The sequence below is a fragment of the Coenobita brevimanus genome, chromosome 101 (assembly GCF_032717465.1).
Source record: "Coenobita brevimanus isolate Jiangsu-jjx chromosome 101, ASM3271746v2, whole genome shotgun sequence".
In the NCBI taxonomy this organism is placed as follows: domain Eukaryota; kingdom Metazoa; phylum Arthropoda; class Malacostraca; order Decapoda; family Coenobitidae; genus Coenobita; species Coenobita brevimanus.
The window spans coordinates 7,863,364-7,878,200 of NC_137054.1; the positions used below are offsets into that span (position 1 = coordinate 7,863,364).

At 41.9% G+C, this 14,837-nt stretch overlaps 1 protein-coding gene across 1 annotated transcript in view; it reads right to left on the reverse strand.

The window, feature by feature from the left end:
• The window catches only part of Pu (GTP cyclohydrolase punch), a 46,219-nt gene that overhangs the window by 12,347 nt on the left and 19,035 nt on the right, over positions 1-14,837 (reverse strand). Inside the window, exons 2-3 of the mRNA XM_080284521.1 lie at positions 13,696-13,905; positions 6,125-6,290 (exon numbers count right to left, since the gene is read on the reverse strand). Coding sequence (XP_080140647.1) covers positions 6,125-6,290; positions 13,696-13,905 — 376 coding nt within the window. The remainder of the gene's footprint in view (positions 1-6,124; positions 6,291-13,695; positions 13,906-14,837) is intronic.

Sequence of the window (14,837 nt, forward strand, 5' to 3'; positions counted from 1 at the left end):
TCTCGCTCCTCTCAAACTTGTCCATACATGCTTCTACTCTCGCCCAAAACTCATCTTTCACTCTTGCCACTCGATCCTCTGTTGGAGCATACACACATACAATCGCCCATGCTTGTATACCTACTTTCATCCTCACCCATACAATCCTTGCACCCACTGTTCCATACTCTCTTATATCCTCCTTCCACTTCTTGCTTATCATCAGACATACTCCCTCTCTTGCCCTCTCATTCTCACTGACTCCCGCACATATACCTACACCATATTCCCATTCTCTGACCCTTTCACCTTTCCATTTAGTTTCAGTCAATCCATATATATCCACTTTTGCATCCTCAAGCACCTGAACAATCTCTCTCTCTTTCACTTCATCATTCACTCCTCTCACATTCCATGTTCCCACCCTAAGAATGTCCTTTGTCCGTTCCTTAGTCGTCAACGTATGGTCCGTCCGGGTCCGAGGCGCTTTATTCTCTTTTTTAGTTAGTTTTTTTTTACGGGGTGGGGCACTAACCCACCACCAACCCTTTTATATATATATATATATATATATATATATATATATATATATATATATATATATATATATATATATATATATATATATATATACATACATATATATATATATATATATATATATATATATATATATATATATATATATATATATATATATATATATATACATACATATATATATATATATATATATATATATATATATATATATATATATATATATATATATATATATATATATATATATATATATATAAAAGGGTTGGTGGTGGGTTAGTGCCCCCACCCCTATATATATATATATATATATATATATATATATATATATATATATATATATATATATATATATATATATATATATATATATATATATATATATATATACATATATGTATATATATGTATTTATATATATATACATATATGTATATATATATATATATATATATATATATATATATATATATATATATATATATATATATATATATATATATATATATATATATATATATATACCTAGGCTGCTTCCCCCAAGGAAAGGGAGGTAGCCGAGACAGGACGACTCACTCTCCATTTACTCATCCATTCAAACACATTCATTCGCATCTTAGCCCCAAAGGGGAGAACGGACAGATCCTCACCGCATCACACCGCACAAGGGTCAACTGCGCAATGCAATCAGTGACATCCGCAGCAGGGCCCGACAGCAGAACTGGTTCACCCCTGCCACATCATAACAGACCCATCCCCTTACCCGCACCTGACCTGACTAGCTGATCAGATCAAATGCGGGAGAATATCCCCTCAGGGCTGCGTCATCACTTATTCATTCACAATTTCTCTCCATTTATTTCTGTCATGCACAGCCCCTCTTCCTTGCTCAACAGACATCCCTCTCGCATCCAGCGCTCTCTTCACATTGTCCATCCATCCTATTCGTGGTCTCCCTCTCAGCCTTACACCTCTCACATCAGATCTAGTTATCTTTTTCACCAATCGTTCATTATCCATTCTCTCCATATGCCCAAACCATTGCAACACCCTCTGCTCAACTCTACCAGCCATCTCCCGAACAACTCCAGTTCTCCTTCGCACTTCATCATTTCGCACTCGATCCATACGCGTCACTCCACACATACTCCTCAGACATCTCATCTCCATTACATTCAAACTTTTCCTCTCTGCTACACCCACATTCCATGTTTCAGCCCCATATAATGCAGTCGGTACCACAACACCCTCATACAGCCTTCTCTTTACATCCATTCTAAGCGAACGACATTTAAACACTTTTTTCATTCCTCCCAGCACCTTTCCTACTTCATTTATTCTAAACTTCACTTCTGCATCTATTCTTCCATCCACAGCAACATGTGACCCTAGATATTTAAAACAATCTACCTCCTCAAGCAACTCACCATTCAAAACTATATTCATCCCCCTACCATTTATCAACCTCGTACACTTCATCACTTTACTCTTATTCTCATTTACTTTCAATTTCCTCCTTTCACACACCCTTCCAAACTCCTCTACCAACTGTCCCAATCTCTCCTCTGAATCAGTCACCAGTGCAGTATCATCTGCAAACAGCAGCTGCTTCAGATTCCACTCTCCTCCATCAACATTTACCAGACTCAGACCACCTAAAACTCTTGCATTCACCTCCCTTACAACACCATCCATGTAAATATTAAACAACCAAGGCGACATCACACATCCCTGTCGCAGCCCCACTCTCACGGGAAACCAATCACTCACAGCATTTCCCACTCTTACACACGCTCTACTATTTACATAAAAACTTTTCACCCCTTTTAGTAACCTACCATCAAGTCCATACAATCTTAAAACAGTCCACAAAGCCTCCCTATCAATTCTATCATACGCTTTCTCTAAATCCATAAATGCCCAAAACACATCCTTGCCTTTCGCTAAATACTTTTCACACACTTGTCTCACAGCAAACACCTGATCAACGCATCCCCTCCCTCTCCTAAAGCCACACTGCTCATCACTAATCACTCCCTCTGTACCCTCTCTAACTCTCATAATTAACACTCTACCATACACTTTACCTACAACACTCAACAGACTTATACCCCTAAAACTTGTACATTCATACTTATCACCCTTGCCTTTATACAACGGGACCACACAAGCACCTGCCCAGTCAATTGGCACCATACCTTTCTCAAAGCACACATTCAACAATCTTACTAAACAGTCAACAATAGTCACTCCACCACCCTTCAGGCATTCCACAGCACAACCATCCATACCTGCAGCTTTCCCTGTTTTCATATCCTTTACTGCCTTCTCCACTTCTTCCTTCGTGATCAAAGAATCATTCAACTCTCCCAACACATTTATTCCTTGCACCCTTCCATCCGCCACAATCTCAGCCACCCTTTCCTCCTCTACATTTAACAATCTTTCAAAATACTCTGCCCATCTCTTCCTTACTGCATCCATCTCAATTAACATCCTTCCATCCTCTGCTTTTATTCGTTCTTCCTTCCCAGACTCTCCCTTTCGCACCCTTTTCACCTCCTTCCAAAACATTTTCTTATTCTGTTGAAAATTCTCTGTCAGCCGCCTACCCCACCTCTCATCTGCTGCCACTTTAGCATCACGCACAGCCCTTCTCGCTCTATTCCTCTTTTCCTTATACCTTTCATATGACATCTCATCCTTCCTCTGCAGCCACACTTCATATGCCCGTCTCTTCTCAGCCACAGCCATACTTACTTCCTCGCACCACCATTCACTTCCTTTTCTTACACTACCACCCACACGTCTCACACCACACACCTCTTCTGCATGCCCCACCACAGCACTCTTAAACAACTGCCATTCCTCCTCCACGCAGCCATTTTCCCGATCTTTCACTGCGTTCCACTTATCTTTCAATTTCTCCTGATACTCTATCTTTTTCTCTCTTTTATCCAACTCACTCACTTTCAAAACCTCCCTGCTACACCTAACCCTCCTAGCTCTCATCCATCTCTTACCTACTCTCAACTTTCCCTCCACCAGGTAGTGGTCAGACATACCTCCACCCTCCCCTCTCAGAACTCTCACATCCAACAATCTTCCTATTACATTCCTAGACACAACCACATAGTCCATCAAGGCTCTATCAACAACCCTTCCACCCTCCTGTCTCACCCATGTATACTTATAAATATCTTTCTTCTCAAACAGCGTATTCCCAATCACCATTTCTCGCTCAACACACATCGCTATCATTCGTTCCCCATTTTCATTTCTTCCAGGCACACCATGCATACCAACTACGCCTTCAACTGCTACATTTCCCACTCTAGCATTCAGATCTCCCATCATTACCACATTCACATTCGCTCCAAAACTCTGCAGACACTCATCAACATCATTCCAGAAAGACTCCCTCTCTTGTTCATCCCTTTCACTACCAGGCCCATATGCACTCACAAACACCCACAACTCACGTTCAAATTTCGCTTTCACCCACATCAGTCTCGATGACACCTTCCATTCAATCACACACTGCTGTACTTCCGGACTCACTAACAAGGCCACACCTTCTCTTGCCCTTCCTCTATCAACACCTGACAATCTTCCATTCACACTTCCAAACATATATATATATATGTATGTATGTATGTATGTATATAAAGGTACGGCAGTGGATGATGAAATGCTCTTAGTGAGAGAAGGTAAGGTTTGGAAGCTGTCTGTACTGTTGTTTGCTGATGATACTGTGTTGTTAAGCAAAGATGAAAGGGGAGTTACAAGATTTAGTGAATGAGTTTGGAAGTTAAGTGTAAAAACGAAATTTAAAAGTGAACGTACTGTAGTTTGGAGTAAAGTTACACCTGCTGAAAGAGAGGAAGTAGGGAGTGCATCGTCAGGCTTGATGGTCAAATGAAGGAGACTGTGAATGATTTGATGTATTTAGGCCGTGTGATGAATATAAACTGAAGTTTGGAGGATGAAGTACATGAAAAGTACAGCTGGGAGAAATGATGCTGCTTCACTGAAAGTATTAGTATAGAGTACGTGATTGTGTAAAAAAAAAAAAAAAAAAAAAAAGTCGCTGTACGACAGTACTGTGATCCCTGCTCCATCGCATGCACGGAAACTTTGACCTACTTGGAGTCACGAATGAGAGCAGCGGAAATGAATTATCTTAGAGGAGCATTGGAAATTACGTGGAGAAACAGCAGATAAATGAGGTCAATGAGCACTCTCCTCTACCTCAGGCCTCCTTGACCTAGTTTCAGCCTGCCCACCACCTCGCTAGAACCTCCCACGTAAACAAACAACATTTCTATCACACAAGTGGACAATTCCACTCAACCTTATGGAAACTCATTTTGAGCCCTCCTTAACGAACTAGACTCACTCTGACGGGCCCAATAAACTGGCCCGGTCCTTCCACGGGAGGAGAATCTTCACAACAACAACAGCAACGGTTAATAACATGTATGGTGTTGATGTGAATGTGTTAGAAAGCATTACGAGAATTACTCTGAGATGGACTGGCCGTGTGGAGAGGATGGAGAATGAGAGAATGACAAGAAGAGTGTCTGTGAGTGAGGCGGAGGGGGGGAGTGGGAGGGGGAGACCGAGGATGAATTGAGGGATGGGCTGGAGAGGAATATGAGAGAGGGGTATGAGAGTCGGAGTTTTTTTTTTTTTTTTTTTATGTGTCCGACTCTAGGCATAGGCTTCACAGCCTGCTATCAAAGCCCAGCAGTCCTCCTACATACTATACACCTCTACATGTCACCACTTCGGCGCTAACACCCACCGTCCATATTGAATACATGCTAGGGCTGTCTCATACAGGACTGGTGTATTGGTATTAGCGGGGGTATTTTTACGACATGTCGGCGGGTCTTCTGGTAGATCAGTAAAGCCTGATTTAATGAAATTCAAATCCTTAAACTGTTCCCTGCCTCAGCCGGGATTCGAACCTGGGTCCGTTAGAACTGCAGGCTACCTCTCTACCGATTGAGCCACCGCCTCCCCCAGATGGTGGGAGGACAGGAATACATGGAGATTAGTTTATGGTCATCCTTTACGGGATTAAGGCGTCTGCCGATAGATAGATAGGTAGATCTACATGGAACAGTACATTTTCTAAACATAATAATAACATTCTTTAAATCGTGATGGATACGTTACATCCAGCCATTGTTCTCTTTTGGCATACTAAGGTGTAATTTTACATACTGGGGATCAAGAATTATTTCATTAACACTACTACACCTTATGCTGTAAAATCTCTTTCGTTAAGTTTAAATATGGCTTGCCCTTAATGAGTTTACTCGATTACATGAGTCACCCTAGTTAGTGTTGATATATAGCAGGCAAAAGACGATGTGCGGTGGGTAACTGGGTGTGTGTATCGTAATGAGATGTTAATTGCTCCAAAGCTGTCTCTGTACTGTAATTAAACATGTAATGACCTGATTCGCGTTCGCGTGCTTTTGGATGCTTGGATCGTGGTAGGGATGCTGAGGTAATTGCTCTGTGGTTAGAGAGAGAGAGAGAGAGAGAGAGAGAGACTCCTAGATACAGACTGACATAACCAACAGACACTCACCTTGCAACTTTAGACAGGCCGAGTATCTTCTTATTAGGCAGGTACCCGACAGACACCTTGCCCCAGAAGGGAACCAGGTGGTGCTCGCAGATGGAGAACATTTCGATATCCTTCACTATCACAAGGTCGTCGTGGTCCTCGTCAAATACTGCATCGTTCATTACATCTGCGAGGAGAGAGAGAGGAGAGGTCGGTAGGTGGGTGGATATGTGGGTAGGGAGTGGACAGGTAGATGTGTAGGTAGAGCAGTAGGATGGTGGGTAGGTGGGTAGATAAATGGGTTGGGTGGTGGACAGGTGGGTAAGTAAGTAGGTAGGTTGCTGGGTAAGTATATGGGTGAGTAGGTTGAAGGGTAAGTAGATAAGTAAGAAGGTAGGAAGTTATACAGGAAAGTAAGTTGGTAGATAAAATGATGGGTGGGCTCGTGCAGATAAGCAACTGAGCAGGTGGGAAGACAGAATGATAGATGCATGGAGAGAGAAGCACTGGGACAAGTAGGTGTACGAAGTGATGATACAGAAAAAAAGTCTATCATCTATCTATGATATATATATATATATCTATCTATCTATTGCCAGACGCCTCAATCCCGTTTGGGGTGGCCACAAACAAATCTCCTCCAAGTCGCCCTGTCCCCCGCCTTTTCACTACCCTGCTCCCAACTCACACCCCCCTCTCTCATATACCTCTCCACCCCATCCCTCCATCTCATCCTCGGCCTCCCCCTCCCTCTTCCCCCCTCCACCTCACTCACATACACTCTCTTCGTCAGTCTTTCACCCTCCATCCTCTCCACATGGCCAAACCACCTCAGTGTGTTCCTCATAACGCTCCCTATCACATCCACATCAACACCACAACGTTCTTTTATATCCTCATTCGTCAGCCTATCTCTCCATGTGACTCCACAGGCTCCTCTTAAATAACTCATTTCCACTGCTCTCACTCTTGACTTGTGTCCTTCCAACAACGTCCAAGCTTCACTTCCGTACGTTAGAGTTGGTATCACAATACTGTCATGTAGTAACTTTTTTACTTCCATGCTCACTTCCCTGTTTCTTGTCACTGCTTTCAAAGAACCAGCAACCTTTCTTCCCTGCTGTACCCTTTCAAGCACTTCACCCTCCAAACCTCCATCCTTACTCAAAACACTACCCAAGTACTTAAACGTACTCACATTTTCCAATTCCTCACCATCCAACCTCGCTGTACATTCACTGACTTCACCTCTCTCAAAGACCATCATTTTACTCTTCCCTACATTCACCTTCAGATTCCGTTTCTTACACACTCCCAAACTCATCCACCAAGCCTTGCAGCTCCCCTTCGTCTTCACTCAACAACACAGTATCATCTGCAAACAACAGTACAGGGAGTTTCCAAACACTATCCTCTCTCACCAGGGCCACTCCAACATCCACTACCCTACCTTGTACCTCTTTTATTACCCCATCCATGTACAGATTGAACAACCATGGAGACATGACACATCCCTGTTTCAACCCAACTTTCAAAGAGAAAAATTCACTTAGTTCACCATCCACACGCACTGCAGCCTTCGCACCATCGTACATACTCTTCACAGCATTCAACAACTTCCCATCTACTCCATATATTCTTAACACTTTCCACAATCCTTGTCTATCCACCCTGTCATATGCTTTCTCCAAATCCATGAAAGCCACATACAACTTCTTTCCCTTCTCTAGAAACTTTTCCACTAAAGATCTAAGAATGAATATTTGATCTACACAACCTCTTCCCTTCCTAAAGCCTCCCTGTTCTTCTCCAACTAATTTCTCTGTTCTTTCTCTAACTCTGTCAATAAGTATCCTACCATACACTTTTCCTATTATACTAAGAAGACAAATGCCCCTATGATTACCACACACTTCTTTTTCCCCTTTTCCTTTGTACAAGGGAATAATTATACCTGACTTCCAATCCTCCGGGACTCTACCTTCCTCCCAGGCTAATCTGCACATCTTCCACATCCATTCTACTACTATCTCTCCCCCATGCTTCAGCATTTCACCACACACTCCATCAATTCCTGGGGCTTTCCCTGATTTAACTTTCTTCATTGCTTCCACAACTTCTATTCTACTGATTTCTTCCTGTCTTCTCACCTCCCTCCTTCTCCCAGCCATTCCCCAGCCGCTTATACTCGCATTACTTCCATCCTCTACGTTCAACAATTTCTTAAAGTGTTGTCTCCATCTGCTCACTTTTTCTCCCTTCTCCACTATAGTCGGAATCCCGGCCGTTTGCGGGTGAGGTGTGGCTCGCACCTGTTTACAATGGTGCCACGTTTCCTCAACTTGCGATGTGAAACGGAAGCTATTTATGTACAAGGCATCACAAATTCGATAAATTCAGATGAATAAAACTTACACTTGTGTATTTTGATGGATGAATCAACAGTAATCTTATTATGCATAAAATATTTATACAGTAACACAGAAACATGGCATACATATTGTACAGTGTTGCTAACAGATATTGTAGTCACTTTTAATGGTTTTTAGCGTAGTTTTAGGGTGGGTAATAATATCACAGTTATGGATATAAGATAATGAGCCTGAAAAAAGAAGAAATATGCCAATATCCAAAGTAAAAGAAATAATTCATGTAATTCTTGTGTGTGGCAATACTTACACACCCATCTGGCCTAAAATAAATGTCCCAAGAGAGAATGAGGAGATTCAATGTCCCAAGAGAGAGAGAGAGAGAGAGAGAGAGAGAGAGAGAGGCATGCATTGAATGCATTGTCCGCATCACTAAATATAACAAAACCAAATTAACAAATGAAAGCACAATTATAAATAACTTATAAAAAGAATCAAAAGTACTCAGGGTGGCTCACATTTCCCGCCAGGAGAGAGAGAGAGAGAGAGAGAGAGAGAGAGAGAGAGAGAGAGAGAGAGAGAGAGAGAGAGAGGTCTGTCACTGCCTTCTTTGTAATCATTTGTTCCTTTGTACATACTGCACACACTGATATACATTGTTCCTATTGATGCACATATATCTATACACGTAATTTCTCTCTCTCTCTCTCTCTCTCTCTCTCTCTCTCTCTCTCTTCTAATACTGACCACGTGGTAGGTGAATCCAGCCCCCCCTTCCCCTTCCCTCCCTTCTTAATCCCTCCTGGGTGTCTCAGGTCAAATCCCCCTTCACACTTCCCCTCCCCCCTGGACCACCACCCCAACACCCCCACATCCACACTCCCACCCACACCTACACCCACACCCCACTACGTCGGGGTGTATGAATCAGTAACGTAACAAACCTCTCAGCAGACAGTAACTTTGACATTCCATCTACTACTAAATATAACAAAACCAAATTAACAAATGAAAGCACAATTAAAAATAACTTATAAAAGAATCAAAAGTACTCAGGGTGGCTCATTTCCCGCCAGGAGAGAGAGAGAGAGAGAGAGAGAGAGAGAGAGAGAGATAACGGTATAGAAAACATGGCAACACTGTACACAGGTGCGAGCTACACCACAGCCGCAAACGTGCGCGAGTCCTACTATAGTAATCTACCATTTTTATCTTTCACTCCCCTGCTAACTTCACTTCCACCCTGTCTTACTCTTTTCACCTCTTTCCAGAACATTTTCTTACAGTCCCTCCACTTTACACTCAAATTCCTACCAAATTCCTCATCCACTCTCTTCTTACTCTCTCTTACTAATCTTTTCACCTCTCTCTTTCTTTCTATATATAACTCTCTCTTCCGCCTCTCAACTTCTTCCACGCCCCTATTTCTCATCCATTCATTGTATGCTTTCTTCTTTTGTGCCACAGCCTGTTTCACCTCTTCAGTCCACCACGCTGTTCCTTGCACCCCCCTCCGTCTTCTCTTCCTTCCACACACCACATCACATGCTGCACCTATTTCTTCTGTAAATATGCTACACACACCTTCCACGTCTCCCATCTGCTCCAATTCATATTTGCACAATCGTTCCTCCAGTTCTCTCTTATACTCTGCCTTTTTCTCATCCTCTTGTAACCTTTCCACTCTCCTTGCAACTACTCCTTCCTCTCGTTTTTCCCTTCTTCTATTTCTCCATTCTAATAGGACCTTGATTCTGGCCACCACCAAGTAGTGGTCAGAAAGTCCACTCCCCCAACCTTTATAAACTCTTGCATCCATTACACATCTTCGCATCCTTTCATCCACACACACATAATCAATCATTGCCTTCCTTTCATTCAGTTCACCACCCACCCTTCTCATCACTCGCCATGTATACCTGTGGATCATTTTATGCCTGAAGAGAGTATTGGCTACCACCAGCCCCCTCCCAGCACAAATGTCCACTAACGCACTCCCATTCTCATCTATCTCAGCAGGCACACCCCACTCACCAACTATTCCATCCACCTTCGCATTCCCAACTTTACCATTCATATCACCAATCAAAAACACTCATTCCTTCCAAACTTTTCCATGCACACTTCTACATTTGTCCAGAACTCTTCTCTCACTCTTCTAGCACGATCTTGCGTTGGTGCATACACACACACAATCGCCCACATTTGTATTCCAACTTTCAACTTTACCCACACAATCCTTGACCCAACTGATCCATACTGTCTTATGCTCTTCTTCCATCTTTTACTCACAACTATACATACTCCTTCCTTCGCCCTTTCATTCTCACCTACTCCTGCACATATACCCCATCCATACTCCCATTCTCTCACACTTTTTCCTCTCCATTTTGTTTCAGTTATTCCACATACATCCACTTTCGCACCCTCAAGCACCTGGACAATCTCTCTCTCTTTCACCTCATCATTCGCTCCTCTTACATTCCATGTACTCATTACCAAGTCCTTTGTCCGGTCCTGGGTCGTCATCGTTTGGTCAGTCCTTGTCCGAGGCTTCTTGTTTGTTTTTTTAGTTAGTTGTTTTCCGGGGAGGGGCACTAACCCTCCGCCAACCCTTTTAGTCGCCTTTTACGACAAGCAGGGATACTGGGGGAGTATTCTTGAAAACCCCCCCTACCCCCAGGGGGGTATATATATATATATATAGATAGATAGATAGATAGATAGATAGATAGATAGATAGATATAGATATAGATATATGTGTGTGTGTGTGTGTGTGTGTGTTTATGAGAGAGAGAGAGAGAGAGAGAGAGAGAGAGAGAGAGAGAGAGAGAGAGAGAGAGAGAGAGAGAGAGAGAGAGAGAGAGAGAGAGAGAGAGAGAGAGAGAGAGAGAGGTATTCGTAAGCGGGCCACCAAATTGCCTTTACCGAAGCTTGTTCTCCCCAGGTTCATCAACACAGCGGGAGTCAGGCAGGTTAAACTCACCAAACATTCAGTACTTAAGAACCTGCTTGATGTCTGGGGAGAAGACGGGGAGGGGGGAATGAGAAGGGGGGTTGATCAATTCTGGACATGCCCTTCGCTACAGTCTTGTTCTTCAGACACTCAGAAATACAGTGCGGTATCAGTCACTCACCCTTCCATGCGCCCACATACGAGTAATCATTCATATCAGTGCACATGCTTACAGATGCTGGGTGGTTCGTATGCAGTGTTCCAGAAGAAAGTTGTATATGTTGATGTGTAGTGTTGAATTACTGCATGTCATGAGTCGAATTGTTCATGCTGAAGCATAATTGTTGTATCTTTTCAGTTATCAATCTTTTCATTTGGTATTGATTCTCTCTTCATCCAAGTAATCACACACACACACACACACACACACACACATACAAAACAGTTCTCTCTCTCTCTCTCTCTCTCTCTCTCTCTCTCCCTCTCAGTCAGATCTGAAAGAATCTCAAACCCAGAACTGGCGCTAATACACCTCTGACTAGGTTATAAAGAAGTTAGCCAACTCGGTCAGATTAGACCTTAAGCGCTTCCACATTCCACTGATCGCAGTTACTGAGCCGAATGAAGATCTAACTCCTTCTTTGCCGTGACGTGTTTTATATTTCGTTCCTAGTATCTTCAATTTTATTCAGCTTAAGGAGTTAGTTTTTGAATTAGAGGGGTTAAATGCAGCCTTAAAGAGCCTCTTGAACTACTAAATGGTCTCCCTAAATAGAATAAAATCGACTGGGAACAGCAAGAATAAAATGAAAAAAAAAGTCACCAGGCTGATTAGGGTAATAAGCTTGAAGAAAAAAAAGCATCGCACAGCGGGATAGAATATTATTACAATTTACAGCCAGGTAGATAGTTCGTGCTAGAATACTGAATACTATTTGTGGTGCAGAATGGCTGTTAATGCATCTGGCAAATGTAGTGCAGTACGGCTGTGGCAGAGGGTAACAACTATGGTCATCTGATAATTGGTGACAGAATATACTGCAGTTTTGTTAAAGTTGTAGTGTGTGTGTGTGTGTGTGTGTGTGTGTGTGTGTGTGTAGCCTCCCATTACCTGATAACAGAGTGGAAATGCCAAGGAGCATGATATCACGCGAACTAATACATCCCACTTTGTTCAGCATAGTAGGTGAAGCTTAGGGTGGTGACGTCACAAGTTTCAGTACCTTCCATTAGTTAAGAGTGTGCGGATAATTTGCTGTCAAGCAGACTCCCATTCTCAGTAACTCATATTTATTTTTGAAATCCAGCACAGCACACATTAGAGACAAGCGATAATATTGTTAGAGCAGACTAAAGTTATCAGACGGCTTAGTCAGCACATATAAGTCAAAAAATGGAAGAGTGAACACATACTAGAGACGTAAGATTGCACAGTCAGCACACAAACTCTGTCCACTTCAGATTGGCCTAAACTGTCGAGCTGTAGCAAGGGTTCAGCACTAGAATACGATGCTAGTCACGAAAGGTGCTATTTATATTATATACAGCCATAGTATTGTATTCTGTCACTGACCTACGGGAAATATGCAATAAAAGAACAAATATCTCCGCCACGTTAAAATGGACGAACTATACAGAAATGAAAAAAGCAGAGTCAGTGTAAAGAAGAGTTGGTAAAGGCCGAAGACTCCTCAAATATCAGGAGTACAAGGGAAAATAAACAGTAACAGATCCACCAAACCTTAAGCGGCTAGGATGGATGTTTAATTATAGGAAGGATGCATTATATAAAGGTTATTTTATTAGAGGAAGGATATATAGTATAGGAAGGATGTGGCTGTGGTATCTGTGGACGTATTTTTGTGGGGTCACGCGGCTCTACCTACTCATCCTTACCAGTTTGTGCATCTGTACGTTAACATATTATTCATGTTTATGCAAACTGCTTTGATATAAAAAGACATATACAAAGTAGAATTAAATAATAAGCTGCACTGAGCAAAAAATCGCCAAGAATGAGTTGCTAGAGGGTTAACAATTTGACAAAAACATACAGATACAACAGAACGGTAAGCCGTAGTAAGCAAATAAAATTGCTTAGAAAATTGTGCTGGAAAGCCTCCTTAACATACAAGAACATGCAAGAGAATAATAAACTATAATAGCCAGTTACATGGCTAAGGAAGAGGTGCTGGCCTAGAAGGTCCTCTAAGCTGACTGGTATACGGACCTAAAAAACCTAAGTACAGTTAAGAGTTGCTCTCACCTTCAATGGTCTGGTCGTAGCCCTTGGTGAAGAAGAGCATGGCTTTGGCTGCTCTCACCGGAGTCTTCAGGAGCCCTTCTCTGTTCGGGTCCTCGCCCAGCCCCTTCAGGAGAGACCGGTAGCTTGAGGCCAACTCTGGGATTATGTCCTCGCGGGTTGGGGGTTTATGGTCCAGCTCCAGGTCGAAGTGGAAGGGACATTTTTCGTGGCCTGCAAAAGATTTCACTGATTCTAGAATTATATGGAACCAATACACATCCTCAGAAAAGTAACATATTGAACCAGAAGGGATATTTTTCGTGATCTGAAAAAGATTAAACCGATTTTAGAATTAAGTCGAATCAAGATGGCCCAAAGATTCTGAGTCTTGATTTCAAAGTGCTGTGAGTTTTTCAAATGGAAGAAATTATGCTCACTAACCTATGTTGTGCTCATTGTAAAGGCAGTTTTGGTTGAAACTGTTGAATCATCAAAGTTAACATACAATGCGTCCAGACCCCTCATTTTAAATGCTGATTTTGGCTTTCTTTAAATATTTTTCTGGGAATATCAGCAATTTTCTTTTTGCAGGCTTCCAAATTTTACCCTACCTTGCATAAAGAAACAAACACAATTTCAATATGTAGTATAATTTTCTCCGTCCATGAGTTGTCTTTTCCACGGCACAGTCTAAGACGAAAATGTATAACCATGTGAAAGGGGTATTTTTCATGGTGTGCAGAACATTTAACTGCTTTCTAAGTGTCTAGGAAAATGATGTGCAAGAAATAAAATCTCTTCTAAGGTGAAAAGTCTGAGACTATAATTTAGTAATGATATTTAGATCAGTATTTTTTTTTTCTACCTTGGAAAACAATTCTTACAGATTTTTGTTATCTTCCTCACATTATACAGGATGATTAACTACTCTGGGTTCCCTAAATAATTTCTATATATTAACTGTTAATGATCCCATTTAATTGAAATATATACTTATTTTTTTCATTTTATCACATTTTTTTATCCACAGTTTCATCAAGTTTTGATATAGGTCTCCTTCAGCGATAAAACACAAATAAACCCGATGCTCCAAACTAGCGGGTTTTCGGTGCAACTCATCCCCTGGGATGATTGTATTCCCCCTAACAATGTGTTCTTTTAAC